This window comes from Sciurus carolinensis, chromosome 5 (assembly GCF_902686445.1).
Source record: "Sciurus carolinensis chromosome 5, mSciCar1.2, whole genome shotgun sequence".
NCBI lineage: Eukaryota > Metazoa > Chordata > Mammalia > Rodentia > Sciuridae > Sciurus > Sciurus carolinensis.
Genome location: NC_062217.1, coordinates 713,970 through 730,548, shown reverse-complemented (window position 1 = coordinate 730,548; position 16,579 = coordinate 713,970). Strand labels below are relative to the sequence as shown.

Genomic DNA, 16,579 nt, shown 5'->3' with positions numbered 1-16,579 from the left:
AACCTCAGCCCTCTCTGTTCCCACTTTGGCTTCAACTGCTCACCCCATGTCCCCAGACCCCAGATTCAAGTGGATCACATCCATGACCCACGCCTGCCGGAGAGTCACCCTGGACTGTCACTGGGAGAAAGAGGCGCTGACCCCCAGGCACACGATGCATGGGGGGGACCCCGTGGGGACCCGGGCTAAGCAGCGACTAGCACAGCATGCACTATATTCATGTGACGCGGAGAGAGTGAGAGCAGCCTTCACCAGCTGACCTTCGAGATATGAAATACAGAACGCATCGCAAGGTCAGAAACACTACAGAGCCCTGCTCCAGAATGAGGCGGGGCCTGGCTGTGCTGTGGGCAGAGCCCCTGCTTTCCTAGGAAAAGGTAAGCAACATGATAAAGCCACAAAGGACAGATAGGAAAAGCGCAGTTCAGGAAGTGGAAACAACTTCACCGCTCCATCAAGGGGTCTGAACATGTAAAGGTGGACATTGCACCATGGAGACTTGAGGCAACTGGGGAGATGCAGGCACAGACAGAGGACAGCAGGGAGAGGCAGGGAGTGGAGAGATGATGGACAGGTGACAGGTAGGTACAGGCACAGACAGAGGTAGAGGGATGAGAGGCTGTAGGTAGTTGAGATTGATAGATGATAGGTACAGGTAAACCTATGGATAGATTATAGGTAGGTGATTGATAGATAATAGATGATAGGTAGGTAGATAGATTACTGATAGATGATAGATATAGATGACAGAGAGATATAGAAAATATTTTTTTAAAAATCTCAAGCTGGGCAGTGCTGTACACCGATATCCCAGAGGCTCGGGAGGCTGAGGAAGGAGCATCATGAGTTCAAAGCTAGTCTCAGTGACTTAGTGAGGTTCTCAGCAACTCAGCAAGAACCTGTCTCAAAATAAAATACAGGGCTGGGGAGGATAGCTCAGTTGGTAGAGTGCTTGCCTTGCAAGCACAAGGCCCTGGGTTCAATCCCCAGCACTGGAAAAATAAATAAATAAATAAAACGCAAAGAAGCCCAGCAGGGGATGTGTCTCAGTGGTTAATTGCCCTGGGTTCCATCCCCAGTGCCGAAAAAACCCCCAAAACCTCAGGTTAGCCCAGGATCACTGCTGCCTGCCTGCCTGTAATCCAGATACTGGGGAGACTAAGGCAAGAGGATGCAAGTTCAAGGCCAGCCTGGGCAACTTAGTAAGGCCCTGTCTCAAAGTTAAAAATAAAAATGCCTGAAGCTGTGGCTCAGCGGTGGAGCACCCTGGTTCAATCCTCAGTACCCCTCAAAATTAAACCAGGTTCAGGCTGGACTGTGGCTCAGTGGTGGAGCACCCTGGGTTCAATCCCCAGTACCCCTCAAAATTAAACCAGGTTCAGGCTGGACTGTGGCTCAGTGGTGGAGCACCCTGGGTTCAATCCCCAGTACCCCTCAAATTAAACCAGGTTCAGGCTGGACTGTGGCTCAGTGGTGGAGCACTTACCTAGCACATGTGAGGCACTGGGTTCAATCCCCAGCACCACATAAAAGATAAATAAATGAAAATAAAGGTGTTGTGTCCATCTAAAAAGATACCAGGTTAGTGGAAAAGCAAAGCACACCATGTGCCTAGTGCAAACCCTGTCGCGGGGAGAAGCCACGTGAGTGCGAAACAGGGCAGCCGTTCTCTCCTCCTTTCTGAGGCGGCAGGAGAAGTGGGCCTGAGAGCCTGGGCAAGCTGCAGGGCCGCTGGCCACTCACCCTGGCAGCAGTGGTACAGCCTGCAGCCGTCACTCTCTACTTTTATGATAAAACGAAGCCGGCAAGCGCTCAGTGTCTAAAAGTCAAGAAGACGCGGGACGCACCTCCTCGCTCCCGCTGGTTTTCAGTCTGTGTGCATTTCTCCATACGAGGAGACTAACTGGGAAACGTGCTTTGGTGTCTAAGGATCTTACGTGGGCCTAACATTCCAACGTGTGAGCAGTTTTTAAGTGACTGCTTTTCGACTCACCACCCTTGTGCACCCTGGTCCTGACAGCTGTCCTCTGCTGGACGTGGGAAGGGAGGCCACTCTGAGGCGAAACCTGCCTTTCTGATTCTGACTGAAAGCACGCCAGTCCCAGCACCCTTCAGAAGTCCAACCTGTGCAGACAGTGCTGCTGTCCAGTGTGGTCACCGCGGTCCCTCACCACGCCCACGCTCCTCTGGATGTGGGAGCCAGGCGATGCTGAAAAGCCGCTCTACCCCCAGCACACACCGCAGGGCCCTCCACCAGGGCACAGGGAGGCCCAGGCACCTGGGAGCCATACAGCAACTCCAGGAAGCCCAGCATGCCCCTAAGCCTGGAGGCGGGGCCCTCACCAGTGGCCACTTGTCCAGCTGTCTGATGGACAGACCCAGAGACACCACATCCCGTCCAAACTACCCACAGGAGACAGCACCCGCAGAGCCAGGCTGCCCTCTGGGCTTGGCCAGCGTCTGGTGCCAGGACACTTCCCGCCCTGGCTGCTCTGCAGAGCGGCAGGGACCCTGGCCTGCGCTCACCTGAAGAGGCGCGGCTCTCCTCAGAGAGGAGCACAGCAATGCAAGGAGCACCACAGCCAACAAGACAGGCCCCCGCGGGGCGCGGAGCCCAGCCCACCCCCCGGCTGCTCTACTCACACCTGAGCTGCTTGGAGAGAATCACACCCAGGTCATCTCTGCCACAGGAGCAAGTGCCCCCTCAGGCACCACAGTGCCCCGGGATGCTCAGGGCGCAGGGCGCAGGGCTGCAGGGCTCGGACCTCCTGTGGGAGGACACAGGGACAGGGAGGCTGCTGCGCCCTGGCCCTCTCAGCCGCTTTTTCCCAGAGGCACTGATCTCAGAGGTCCAGTGTGGCAAGCACCTGGCTGGGGAGGCCCAGGAGGCTCCAGCACTGGTGCCTCCTGTGAGGACACGGAGCCTTTGACTGCTGGAGGAGGGGACTCTCCAGGAGCCTGAGGTGGCGGCAGGTGTGCCTCCATCAACATGTGTTCAGGAGCAGAAAGGGGGAGACTGCTCTCTAACGGGCACCACTGCGGACAGGAGTGGGGTGAGGGAGCAAACGCTGGTTGTGCGGCAGAACACAGCACCGCTGCTCAGGTGGAGACCGTGACTGTATTGGAGGCGTGAGCACAGCCGGCAGAGGCGGTCAGCAGTGCGGGCGGGGAGGGAGCACCACCTCCAGGGCAGGCCACGGTCTGGGTGGCAAGCGGGGCACTGCAGCGGAGGGAAAGCAGGCAGAGCCCCCCGGCCGCGCCCCGGGCCTGGGCGGCGCGGCAGCAGCTTTACTTCTCCTCTGTGGACAGGCGGTGCAGGGCAGCGCCCACGCCCTGCAGGCGGTTCTTGTGCTCCAGCTCCTGGTACAGGCCCCTGGGCACCGGGTCCAGCCCGTGCAGCAGCCCGAACAGGCAGCCGGCGATGGCTCCGGTGGCCCCGCTCTCACCTGGAGGGGCGGACACGGAGCGTCACCGCCCGGCCCACCCTCCCGGGCCCCCTTCCCAGGTGAGTCCCACCTTCACCCGTGGGACAGGTTCTGGTCCCACAGAGAACTTTCTGCTCTGGCCACCCCATCACACAGCGGTGCGTTGGCCATGGCTGGGCTGGGGGGACCGCAGGGCGGTGGCCTGTCAAGGTGGGCCCCCTGTGGCACCCCCCCGACTCTGCAGGTGCCGGTGCCCGGGTGGCCCCCTCGGCCATCCCAGCGCCCAGCTGTCCACCCTGCTTCTCCTGCTCTGCCTTCACTGCAGGCCCGGCAGCAGCGGTTCTCCTCCCGTCTGCACCGAGCGGGCTCTGCAGACGACTCCTGCCCGGTCCCTCAGCCCCTCCGCCTCTCCGTGGCGGGGCCCCCAAGCTGGGTCCCGGCTTTTCCAGAGCCGCAGCAGCCAGCGCCTCCAGTGGGAGGACACCACCCCAGTGAGAGCAGAGGTGCCCTCCAGGCCTGGAGGGCACCACCTTTCTCCTTGGGTCACACTGCAGTCCCAAGGGTGGGTGCTGCCTGGAGAGATGGAGCAGGAAGCAGAGCAAGCTCAGCTGGCCGGGGCCTGGCTGCCCAGCACAGGTCAGGGCTGCACAGACCACAGAGGCGCAGGGTGGCAGAGCCTCAAGGTGGGCCCAGCGCAGCCTGTGGCTCTTGAACCAGCAAGACAAGCCCCATACTGGCCACCACACGCTGCACAGCCCTCCTGACAGCGGCCGCCCCTGGGCAGCAGCTGTGGCCTCTGTCCTGCAGTGTGCAGGCGGCAGAGGCCTCCCAAGGGTCCCACAGTGGCAGAGGATCTGCTGCCCGGTGCTCACCTCCGTGGAGCATGGCCCGCTGGCACAGTTCCGTCCAGCTGCTGCCTGCCGCCAGGAGGGCGTCATAGGCTATCATGGGGCGTCGTGGCCTCTCCGGCCCCCTCGGCCTTCTGAGCTCCACTTCCTGTAGGTCTGAAGAGAGCCAAGTGGAACCGGGCAGTGCGCGTCCCTGCCCGAGAGCCGGGCTGCAGGCTGGCGCGTGCGGGCACAGCTCACAGCTGTGGGCAGGCTCACCTTCTCTCTCTCCTCTGCATCGTAGCTGTCAGGAAAGGTGGCTTCATTTCCTGAGTCCTCGCTGATCTTCCTTTCCTCCAAGTAAAACTGCCACTTGGCTTCAAGTAGAACCATGCTCCTGGTACTCTGGACACACGCAGAGGTGAGCGGCCACTGGCCATTGCAGGGAGGGGGTGGTGTGCCCTCCAGGAGCAGAGAGTGTACCCTGCAGCTGTGGCACACGACGCGGGCTGGGGCGGGCAGCAGACTCCCGGACAGACACTGAAGCTCTGCTCACTCCGGGTTCTGAGTCTGCATCCTCACTGATATAACCAGTGCTGCACAGCAGAGCTCCATGGAACCCAGCCCCAGGTGCATGGGAGCGCTTCTGGTCACTTTGGGGAGGAGACACTGACCTGGCCAGGAGCCCCAGCTGCATACCTCAGAGACCACACAGGGCCACTGCCAGAGCTCAGAGGAGCAGCAGGCGGAAGACCCTGAGTGCCCCCTGACCACTGTGCGTGAGACCAGAACCTGTCTGGCCACCTCACTCTCCTCCTCATGGCTAGAGGCCACCAAGGACACCAGCTGTGCTGACCCTTAGTGCTGCCAAGGCCCCATGGATAGCACTGAAGGTGGACACAGGTCCTTCTGCCTGTCAGGGCTGGGGAGCAAGAGCAGAGAGGGAGGAGCCCCCTCCTGGCACAGGTCAGGTCCATGGTCAGCACTTGGGACGTAACTGCAGACACATGGACGGGCTGGCAGAGCCACTCGGCCCCTAGCTAGAAGCCTGGGGACGTCTCCCTGAGAGTCACAGAACTGAGTTCTCCATGCGTGACCTTAGGACCTACTGGGTTCCTGCAAATGCCAGGTTGGCACAGTTACAGTCAGACTCAGGCCTGTTTCTGGCTTCCATCTGTTCGTGGGCTTCTCAGTACCCACGAGGAAGAGGTCTCCAAACCAGCTGGCTGACCCTGGAGCTCAGGGTGTGGGTGGACCGCTGTCCAGGACACGCAGCAGCCACTCTGGGCAGCAGAGTGCTGGCGGTTGTCCTGGGGAGGGTGAGGCGGTGCTGCAGGGCTGCACACTCCGAGGGACCACCGCCTCCTTCCCGGTCAGTGCGCGCCCACGGCAGAAGGGAGCCCCCAGCTGGCAAGGCCTGTCTGTGCCGCCCTGCACTAGGGTGGCAGGGCTGTTGGAGACGGAGGAACCGAGAACCGTGGCCCAGGTCACAGAAGAATAACCAGTTGTGGCACTGCTCACTGCACCACACAGCCCCCACCGTCAGGTTCCGTGGAGCCAAGTCACATGGAGGGTGCCCCAAATTCAGGGAGGTGGGCACAGAGCCATGCCATCCTGGAGGTGGAGGGTCCCTCAGGACCCTGGCCCCACACTCAGCTCTCCTCTCCTCTCCTCTCTTCCCATCTCCCCTTCCCCAGAACCCCTGGCCATGCTCCCCTCTCCCCTCCCCTTTTCTCCTCTCCTCTCCTCTCTTTTCTTCCTGGCCCATGCTCTCCTCCCCACTCTCCCCTCTTTCAGGACAAATCAGATACCCTATCTCAGAAGTCTCAACATGTAGGAGTGCCCTGGGCTGCTTCACCTGGCACCTGTCCCTCTCAGGGCCCAAAGGCCCTCTCCCCTGGCCCTCGGCTCACTGGTCAGCCAGCTGGGAGACCTGTGGTCTTCCAGGTTCTGCATGCAGCTCTGGCCTGCATTTCAGAACATGCTTTGATGCCATCCACCCAAGTCACTGGAAGCCCGGACCTCCCGGTGACCTATGATGGACGTGGTCATTAATATGGCACCTGTGTCCTAAAATGGTGAGCAGGCACAATTGGGAACTCTGGGAACCAATGTCCTCAGTGGGCACAGATCACTGTGACCTGGTGGCAAGGGGTGCACGCCTCCCCAGCGAGGTGGAAACTGGGTCCCCGGTCAGGCTGGGGTGCTGGCCCGGCTCCGTGGCTCCTCAGCTTGGACACTGGTAGCACAATGGACTTGAACTGTGTTAGCTTGGACATTGCAGCACAAGCCCAGCTCCTCTTTGCCACTGCAACGAGAGGCAGAGGGTGAAGTGGCGTCTGCAGGACTCGTGCTGGGACGAAGCTGCTGGCTGGGCCTGGCTCTGCAGGTGCACGCTACTCCACTCAGCAGGTGTTTGCTCTGGCCAGGTTTCCTCTGGCTGGGCAGAGCTAACTTCACTCCTCTGTGAGGTCAGCGGTGCGTGCACTGACCGGAGGGATTCTCTGGCTGGCCATTGCCTCACAGGATGCGCCTCACGCTGTGGGAGCGTGGAGGCCCTGCCCGGGGAAAGCCAGCGTGCTCACCTGCCCATGTGCCGGATGGTCTTCCTGCAGTACTCTTCAGCCAGCGGGACCACCTTCAGCATGTCTCTCCCCCACTGCACCAGCGGCCTTCCTTGTACTGCGTAAGAGGCAAACAGGGCCGTGCACAGGGAGCCGAGGAAGCCTGGGGATGGGAAGAGAAAGCCCACTCTGTTGCTGGCTCCTGGGTCCTGAGCAGGCCTGGCCAGGGCAGCCTGGGTGACTGCTTTGCAATTCTGACCAGGGCTGTGCTGCCTGCCTTTCCAGGTAATGCTCGCAGCCATGCAAGCTGTGAGCGGAATGAGCTGATCACGTCCCCGCCTCCTAGGCCTGGGGGACTTGGGGTCCTGGACCGTCTGTGTGGTCCAGATCCTAGACAGTGCTGAACCCCTGTGCCATTCGTGGGGCCCTGTGTTCAGGCAATGTCGCCTGACCGAGTTCATCCTTGCACCCCAGAGCCTCTGACAGGCCCGTGGGTGCTGCTCCAGCCACTGCCAGAGAGCCAGCTGTGAGGTGAGGAGGTGACGCTCGGGGGTGCAGCCCCTTGTTCCGGGTCACAAGGCTACAGAGCCAGGTCTGTCTGGATCCACCCAAACGACAGATTTGGAAGGGAAAGCTGTCCCAACTGCAAATGTTCTCTCTGGAGTCAGTTCACAATGCCACTGCCACCCTCATCCTGTGACAGGTGAGGCAGGGTGTGCTGGCCACTCACCCTGGGGCAGTGCCCAGCTCCCCCAACCACGCCATCCTCCCAGCGCTGCCTCTGTGCTGAGTCTGCACCACCATGGCCCTCCCCTTTCTTCTCTTTGGTCCAACATGAACAGATTCAGGGCCGGGCATTTTCCCCTGCAGCGTCTCCCCGTGTCACCACACCTGGTACTATTCAGGTGGAAAGAGACCTCAGGCAAAGTCGACCATTAAGAAATGGCCCAATTCCCCAGACAAGTAACCAACGGAAAGGTCGAGATTTCCAGTACAGGGAGCAAAGAGATCATGGGAGTGCCAGCCAGCTGAGGCCAGCGGTGCTGTGGCTACAAGGACCCGGCTCTCTCAGCTGGCAGGGCCTGCCTCTGCTGGCGCCAGCACTACCTGTGGGATGGTTGTGGGTCATTCTGCCGCACTCGATGCTGACTTCAATCAGGGTCCCCAGCCGCTCCGGCTTCAGTACCGCATGCCGATGCACATGGCTTTTGTGGCAGCTCCAAATCCTGAACCTACGTGCAGAGAGTACCCAGAGTCAGACTTCTGCTCCGACAGGCCCAGCTCTGGCCATCTGCAGCACAATGATGTCTGAAGTACAAGACCTCATGTCATAGCACATTCACCAGAACGTCATTCGGGATTACTTTTATTAGATCATTTCTCAGCTATAGATTGATTTTTAAATTTTTTTTAGATGTTGATAGACCTTATTTTATTCATTTATTTATATGTGGTGCTGAGAATTAAACCCAGTGCCTCACACATGCCAGGCAAGTGCTCTAGCACTGAGCCACAGCCCAGCTCCTCAACTACAAATTGTCAACGGGCTAGTGTCCATTATTTAAACTTTGTAAAAAAAAAAAATATATATATATATATGTGTGTGTGTGTGTGTGTGTGTGTGTGTGTGTGTATATATATATATATGTATGTATATATTTATAAATAAGTACACACACACACATGTTCTTCCATTGTATGCAAATTGAAAGAAAGGCGTACCATTTCTCTGTTGTTTGTTGGATTATGGAGGAAACGTCTGTGAGCAATTAAAAAAACAGTTCCTGTGTGGGGTTGTCATTTGGGTGAGTGAACACTGGCAAGCCACCCAAGCCTGACAACAGAAAAGAAGAAAAGAGATGGAGGAGACAAAGCTTAGTCACTCAAAGCAGACACAGTGGCACAGGGACACACCGAGGACGTGGCCCTGCTGGGGAAGCTGTGGAGGACAGACCGCATCCACCGTGCGCTCTCGACCCCCATCTGCCTTTCTGTGTGAAGGCAGCAAGTGGCACAGGCTTTGTGCCCGTGAGGCACCTGCACCCTGGGAGTCCCTGCAGGACACTTGGCCTCCTGAGGAGTCTGCATGTGACAATAGGTAACTCTGAGGAAACCACACCGGGCTTCCAAAGTGGCTGTGCCTCTGACACCCAGGGGCTGCTCCACGCCCCGGCAGCCTGTGACTTCAGCCCTGATACCAGGCATGCACTGGTGCCTTCGTGTGCTTTGCATTCACATTTCCAATGAGCAACGACGTCCAACCACTTCTGTGCCTGCTTGGTGACCTTGGGCTCGACACTTCCGTGGCGAGGTGCTGAACCTTTTGCCTTTTGTGTTGGGCTGCTTGCTGTCTTTACAGGGTGCCTCCATGCTCCTGGTCTGTCGCTGTCTGCAGCAACAATCCCGCGGGAATTTATCGGAGGCGGACTGGGAATGAACTACTTCTATTCTGGGCTGCTTGTTTGCTTGTTGCTAGTTTATAGAAGAAGAGAGGCTTGCTTGCTTTTGGAGGTCCTACACTTTCAGAGAGGCTACTTCTTAGAGGTCTGCTGCTTCTTCTTAGAGGTGCATCTTAGAGGTGCGTCCTACGTCCTATCAGAGGTGTTGTTATCAGAGGTGCTTCCTATAGGTGTGTTCTTAGTCCCCCTCCCAGGTGAAGAGAATGTCTCATACACACTAAGGCAGCCAATCAGCTTAGGATTAGTAGCACGATTAGAGCACACGCCACGGAACCAATCAAGAAAGAATGAGGAACACATGTTGACCATGAGCACTGAGAGACACCAACCAATCAGGCAAAAGGTCATGAGAGATCACGTCATGTTAACACTAATTATGCGCCACCTCTTGGCCCAAGGCCAGCCGCCATCCTAGAGCATTTAAACATGTCTCCACATCCAAAAGTTTTAAATTACGTGATAAACGTGCAGATGAAAAGTTGAGATCTCACTGCAGCAGGAAACTGGAGCAGGCAGAGGGGCTCTGGGTCGGAAGCCGCCTGCCCCAGCAGGTGGACAGCTCCTGAGGCTGAGACTGGAGTCGCACTCCATGAGCGCAGGCTTAATGAATGTTTATGATACTCGTGCTGCGAAGATGCCCGCCAGCCTCCAACCCAAGGGATCCTAGCCCAAGACAGAATACATAAAGGGAGGGCCGCCAACAGCCAAGTCACAGCGCGACTTCTGTTGGCCCTTCCCCTCAGTGTGGCAGAGGCGGCATTAAGAGTCTAAAGAGAGGACTGGGGTTGTGGCTCAGTGGCAGCGCGCTTGCCTAGCAGATGTGAGGCCCTGGGTTGCATCCTGAGCACCGCATGTAAGTAAAAAATAAAGGTACTGTGTCCATCTGCAACTTAAAAGAAAAAAAAAGTCTAAAGAGAAATGTAGCTATAAGCGGTCAGAGACCTGTTCACTGTCACAAGGTGGTATCAGAACTCAAGACTAGATGCCAAGTCAGCAGATTCTGTGTTCTTAAAAGAAAAATATTTAAATCAGTTTTTAATCATAAGAGTTACACATTTGCAAGGTAAAGAATAAGGATGAAAGCAAAACGAAAACTAATTTTAAAAGCCCGGGAACTTCCCTGCAGCCTGCTGTCTCCATAGCAAAGGCGTTTCTTTTCCCTTAGAGAAGTCACCCGAGCACATCCGCCTGTGACCTCTATCCACGCGCCACCTTCCAGTAACACAGCCCGAGGGAGGCAGGAGCCCTGACTTGACCTGCTGCCTGTCTCCTCCCCGCAGCCCTTCTCCGCGCACCTGCCGGGGGCAGCTCCGCCCACCCCCAGCAGCGCTCCTCCGCACACATACCGGGGCAGCTCCGCCCACCCCCAGCAGAGCTCCTTCCCGCACCTGCCCCGGCAGCTCCGCCCACCCCCAGCAGCGCTCCTCCGCGCACCTGCCCGGGCAGCTCCGCGCACCCCCAGCAGCGCTCCTCCGCACACCTACCGGGGCAGCTCCGCCCCCCCCCCCAGCAGCGCTGCTCCGCGCACCTGCCCCGGCAGCTCCGCCCACCCCCAGCAGCGCTCCTCCGCACACCTACCGGGGCAGCTCCGCCTACCCCCAGCAGCGCTCCTCCGCACACCTACCGGGGCAGCTCCGCCCACCCCGCTCCTCCGCGCACCTGCCCTGGAAGCTCCGCCCACCCTCCCAGCAGCGCTGCTCTGAGCATGTGCCACAGCCGCTCCCCGCTACCTTTCCCGCACACCTGCACTCATGGACTGTCGTTATGGGGCTTTTAAACTTTTGGAAGTAGGTTTACCAAATTAAAGGGAGTGTTCGTTAAGCAATTCTGATGGATGATGCCAGATTTCCTGTCAGGAGGCCACCTTTACCCATCCCGCAAGAAGCCCTGAGTGCTGTCTCACACTACAAAGGTGCCCAAGGCTTTTCTGGTTGTAGCCAGTAGGCACCGGCTTCAACCTGCCCCTTCGAGAGCTCCAGGTCTTTTCCTTCGGCCCATCTGGGGCTGCCTGTCCCCCCAGTGTTTCTGCTGCCTTCTTTATGTCAGGGAAAGCCCCTGAAGACCCAGTCCAGGACCGCAGCACTCCCAACACCACGATGGATCCCGAGAGGGGAGGAGCAGAGGCTCTGCAGAGGCTGGGCTGCCCACACGCACACTCCCGGAGCCTTAAGGCACCCCAGAAGTACCCTTAAGTAACCCTGAACTGGGGACGAATCCCCGGGAGCCCCATGTGGTCCAGCAGACGACAAGGGGCAACCCAAGAGCCGGTGGTCGGGCAGGACCCGTGTCTGTGGGACTGGCAGCAGCTCTGGGGGCGGGCCAGGCTTCCTGACCCTTTTCACTGAAGGGCGTGTGCCAGGCCAGGAGGTAGTTATCCGGCTTCAGCAGTGAGCAGCCCTCAACGGTAGCTGGGTCTGGCCGACGTTCGGGAAGCTTCTCGATGGCCTCCACGTAGCATCTCACCATCTCACGGTACAGGTCGTCCAGGCACCAGTAGTCTGGGAGAAAGAAGGAAGACAGGTCACCTGGGGTCAGGGCCTGCACAGGGGAGGCAGAGACTGGACCTCCGAGCCAGTCCTGTGATGGAGGTGGCCGACACACAGAGTCCTGGACCTCACTGTGACCCAGATGTCCTGTGGCTGCCATGCCTGTCCCGGTCACACATGAGAGCCTGGGAGACCTCCAAACCCCCATTCTCTGCTAACTGCTCTGTGTGCATGAGAGCAAAATAGCAAAATCCCTGCTCCTGGGCACGACGCAGCTGTCTCAGCTCGCAGGAACACTGTGCAGCGCCACACTGTGTCCCTGTCCCCAAAAAGTATATTCTGGGGACAAGTATCGAGTCAAAGATCATGGACACTGAGGGCAAAAGAGCCAGTCCACAGAGAGCCCGCCCTCAGCGCTCACTGCAGCTGGACATCTGCATCTGACAGCAGACAGACCCACACATCATCATGTCAGGGAGGTGAATCTTGTCCATGTCTGCAGGGGTTCAGTGGGTTTTGGTTGTGAAGCTGTGTTTTGGTCACTAGGCTGATCCATGTGTGGTGGACAGAGGTCACACCCTGATGCTGGAGTCCAAGGTGCTGGCCACACCAAGAGTGGGCAGTGTCAGGTGAGGCTGTGTGGGGTGCCTCCCAGCCTCTCCTTCTGCACCAGCACTGCGCTTGGCTCTGCACCTGAGCTGCGCCCAGGGTGTCTGGGCTGCCTTGGTGCCTGTGAGAGGCGTCACTGCCCCCTCTCTTGGTGATGAGGGCCTACCTTCCGGGGTCAGGGGGTAGGAACGTGGAGGAGGGAAGAGGCTGGTGGGGGCAAGTGTACACCTGCCCCTGGAAGGGCAGGGCCAGAAAACCCAGAGGCCTCCTCATGGCTGGACCAGAGCCAGTGCTGCGGAGCCACGGCATGAAAGGTGGGGAGGGTCTCTGGCAGCTCGCAGCTGTAAGCCCTGGGGAAGGAGCACTCCCAGCCCAGCCCCAGGCTCCCTGGACAGTGGGGAGTCCGGGATGCGATTTCCAAGGCCCTTCCCTGGGCAAGCAGCAGGGCGCCCAGCTCTGAGGCCCATTTGGGAGGAATGAGTATCACACATCCAGGGAGGGCCCACATGGCAATTTGCAGGAAGAAAGGAAGAAGCAGCCTTGGTCTGCACAGGGGCCCTGGGGCAGTGGGCCATGGTCGTCCAGCTCTCTGTAAGCTGACAGGGTTCTGGCTCAATCCACAGTGCTGTCCCTTCAAACACGGCCTGCTTTCCCTCTACCCTGGCCAGCCAACCAGCCTGACCTTCCTGAGCTCTCTAAGTAGTTACTTTCATTGCAGAATCAGATACCACAGAATTGATGAATTTAACATTAATTGCTTTCTGTAAAGCAAAATAAAGTCCACAAAAACAAAATGGCAGTCTGGGTGTGGTGTCACACACCTGGAATTCCAGCAACTCAGGAGGCTGAGGATGAAGACTGCAGTTTGAGGCCAGCCTGGGCAACTCAGCAAGACCCTGTCTCAAAATAAAGGACAGAAAGGCGGGGATGTGGCTCAGTGGTAGAGCACGTGGGTTCAATCCCAGGACAAAAACAGTGCAGAGGCAGGTTGGGGCTCAGCCTGGTGCTGATCACGTGCCTGGTGCGAGCAGCCTGGGTCTGGCCCTGGCCCAGGGGCCAGTGGCAGCACAGAGCCTTTTCGGCTGAGTCCAGACTGGAAGCAGGTTCCCTGGGCTGCAGACTGGTGCTGTGGTGGCCCACTAGTCTTGCTGCTGTCCCACCTTGCCTCCTGAAGGACAGGCCAGCTGGGGAGACTGCCTGTCATGACAAGAGGCAAACAGCACCAGTGTCCTCGAGGGCGCTGCTGAGGAAGGGGCTGCAGTTGGTGGGGGCACGTGGGCACCTCCTGGCAGCCCTCCACCCACCGTTCTGCTGACTCTTAGAACCACAAGGTCCAGCTCGTTTGACCAAGCCTCCCAAGTGCTCACCCCACTTCCCTTGGGGTTCTGTGGACCCCACTCTGCCCTAGGGGGACCAAAGTCTCAGGGAGGTGAATGCATCAATTTCCCCAGCTTGGAAGAGGCGAGCAGAAACATGGGCCTGAGAAGCTGGGCTCCAGAGCGAGCTCTCTGAGGACGAGCAGCCCCTGCAGCCTGGCACCTGAGCTTGCCTTTGCGGGATGCTCACTGAGTGACATGGTGCCCCACCACACTGGGCCACGTCTGGTCAGCTTCTGCTCTATGCCGTGGGATGCACCTGACTGGGCAGTGCCCAGGCCACCCGGCCACAGGCTCACAGGCCAAATGTGCAAGAGTGGGTCCATTTGCAGAACTCTGCCTGACGTGGGGACATGTTGAAGAGCCACTGCTCACTGGGGTCAGGAAAATACCTGCATGGCCACAGTGACCTTGCAGAGTTGGGAGAGCATGTGAAAACAAGGCCAGGGCCAGACGGGGCTCCTGGTGGCACTGTCACTGTGTGGCTGCGTGGCGCTGGGCATGGAGCCTTTCTGCGTGCCAGCCTCTCACCTGTAGCACAGCAGCACTGAAGCCACCTGTGGGATATGAGGACACTCACCCTGGGACCAGGCATGAGGCCGGCTGTACACTCACATGCCAGAAACAGCCCGCTGTATCAGCGTGGCTCGGAAACCCTACAGCGGGCCACCGTCTGTTACTTAGAGAACAAAATGGGCTCTTTGAAAACTGAACTTAAATGAAATTTCAACTTTGAGTGTTAGTGAGTTGAAAGAAATATGCTTGCTCTAGTTTCTAGAGGAGCAAGTGATAAAGGGGAATCTTTGTGAGGCCACGACTGGACATGACGTGCACAACTGCCACCTCATGGGGAACTGACCTCCCACTTGGGAACATCGCAGTTTCCTAACCCTGCTTCACCTTAGGGTGGACTGTGTCCATAGTAACCACAAAGCTACACAGGTGCCCAGGGCTTCCGCGCCTTCTGATGTGCTGGAGGCAAGCACACGTGGGGGCTCTGTGCGGATGTGCCTTTGTGAACACGTGGAGCCGGTCAGCAAGAGAAGAGCCCGTGCTGGCTGTGCGCGGCAGGACAGGGCTGTGCTCTCTGGCAGGTCTGCAGGTGGCCACGGCTCTGGGCCCAGGGCACCGTGCTGGTGCTGATGAGGGCAGAAAGGCACACACATCTGCTACAGGACCAAAGGCAGGAAAGGGCTCCAGAGTTGTGGAGATGCCACTCTCAGCAGGCGGTGGCTTCTGATCTTACTGACAGGCTTCAGCCCTCTCATCGGCTATTTAGGGAGAGTGATGGCATTCCTACCCGGTGACCACAGAGCTAAAGTGAGCCTGCTCACGGCAGACGAGTGGAATGGCGACGAGAAGGCACAGATGAAACCCGTCGCCTTAGGTGCTGCCCTCACATCTCTTTCTGCAACGACAGACTAACGATACCCACAGGATCTTAAGTCAAAGGCCGTGGGAGAGCTGCCTTTCTGTGCACCTGCTGTTTCTCCGAAACTCATGACATCTGGTTGATCCTGAGATCAACCTGCTCCTTACAGAACAGTTTAAGAGACTGTCCCCCCAGATCCAATCAGTTCTGCAGTGTCCTCCAGAACACATGTACAGAAGCAATGTTCAAGATGAACATTCGGGCAGACCCTTCAACATTAGTTCATTGGGTCTGAGCTGAGATCCCCGAATGGTCGAGTATCAAGGCTCCATGTTTCAAGCTGGCTGCACTCTGGGAACAAGAAGGCGCACTCTCTAGTGCAGCAGCAGCCCTCAGCCTGCTCCCCCAGCGGCTCTGAAGGGAGGGGCTGCCAGGTGGAGATGGGCTGCCGGGCTTAGCTGATGCTCCACCAGAAGAGCTGCTCAAAGCTGCACCTTGTCATCTGCAAAGCGATCCTGTCACCCACAGAGACACCACAGCAGAAACATGACCTGTGCCCGATTCCCGAGGGACGCTGGTGACTCCACCTCCCAGGCCCCCGCTCAGAGGTGCCCCTGCACCCCACCCCAGTCCGAGCAGTGCCACAGTGCACAGTGCACAGGCCTCCCTACCTGTGGTGAGCGCCTCGGCGGTGGCCAAGTGCATGATGGTGTTGTCACTCACTGGCCACTTTCCAGGAGAGAGCACCAGGTGGTCCAGCCCCCCAATTTTCTGCAGCTCCTCCTGGACGGAGCCCAGAGCACTGTTCTCCCTGCAGACGTTGGCGTAGCCCAAGACGTCACCCACACTCCCCAGCAGCATCGCGGCTGTGAACTTCTCCATCTCGGAGGCGGCTCCACACACCCTGCAGCTGCTCTTGTCCTTCCCTGGCCGCCCTCAGCCCGCTCGCTGACATTTATACTGGTCATCGTATCGCCGTCCAGCGCCCTCTAAGTGGCCAGACACTCCTTTCCTGTCTCTGCGGGTGGCACCAATGGAGAACGCTCTGACCCCGCCACGTGGGAGGAGTCGGCCTCTGCAGGCTCTGGCTCGCGGCCGCGGGTGGCTGCAGGCATCGGGAGCCACACAGGCCCTCCTGGAAGGCTGTGACACCAGCAGAGCGGGGTGGGTGCCTGGGGACCCGCTGGCCTGCCCCAGCACGCCGCCCCACACTCCTGAGCCACCTTCTGCTCTTCCCCTTCGGCCCCTGGCAAACACCCCTCTGCTGTTTCTGTAACTGCCTTTTCTAGAAATTTCAAACAAACGTATCTATCTTGCTATATACTAAGTAAAGTTTTCTAGAAATTTGTGGCCTTCTGTGTCCTCTGAATGTCACTCACTAGTTTCATCCTTTGGAGAATGTTTTCGGACTATAAAATGTTGATAGAAAACTAAAAAAAAAACCAAAAGACAAAAACAAAC

General features: G+C 58.2%; 1 protein-coding gene across 1 annotated transcript in view; it reads right to left on the bottom strand.

The window, feature by feature from the left end:
* The window catches only part of Adprhl1 (ADP-ribosylhydrolase like 1), a 28,619-nt gene extending 12,565 nt beyond the window's left edge, over nt 1-16,054 (bottom strand). The window contains 10 exon segments of the mRNA XM_047552740.1: nt 1,994-3,446; nt 4,298-4,378; nt 4,381-4,429; nt 4,532-4,635; nt 4,638-4,657; nt 6,838-6,979; nt 7,924-7,998; nt 8,001-8,048; nt 11,609-11,773; nt 15,790-16,054. Coding sequence (XP_047408696.1) covers nt 3,289-3,446; nt 4,298-4,378; nt 4,381-4,429; nt 4,532-4,635; nt 4,638-4,657; nt 6,838-6,979; nt 7,924-7,998; nt 8,001-8,048; nt 11,609-11,773; nt 15,790-16,000 — 1,053 coding nt within the window. The 5' untranslated portion in view covers nt 16,001-16,054 and the 3' untranslated portion in view covers nt 1,994-3,288.
* Between the last annotated feature and the right edge of the window lie 525 nt (nt 16,055-16,579).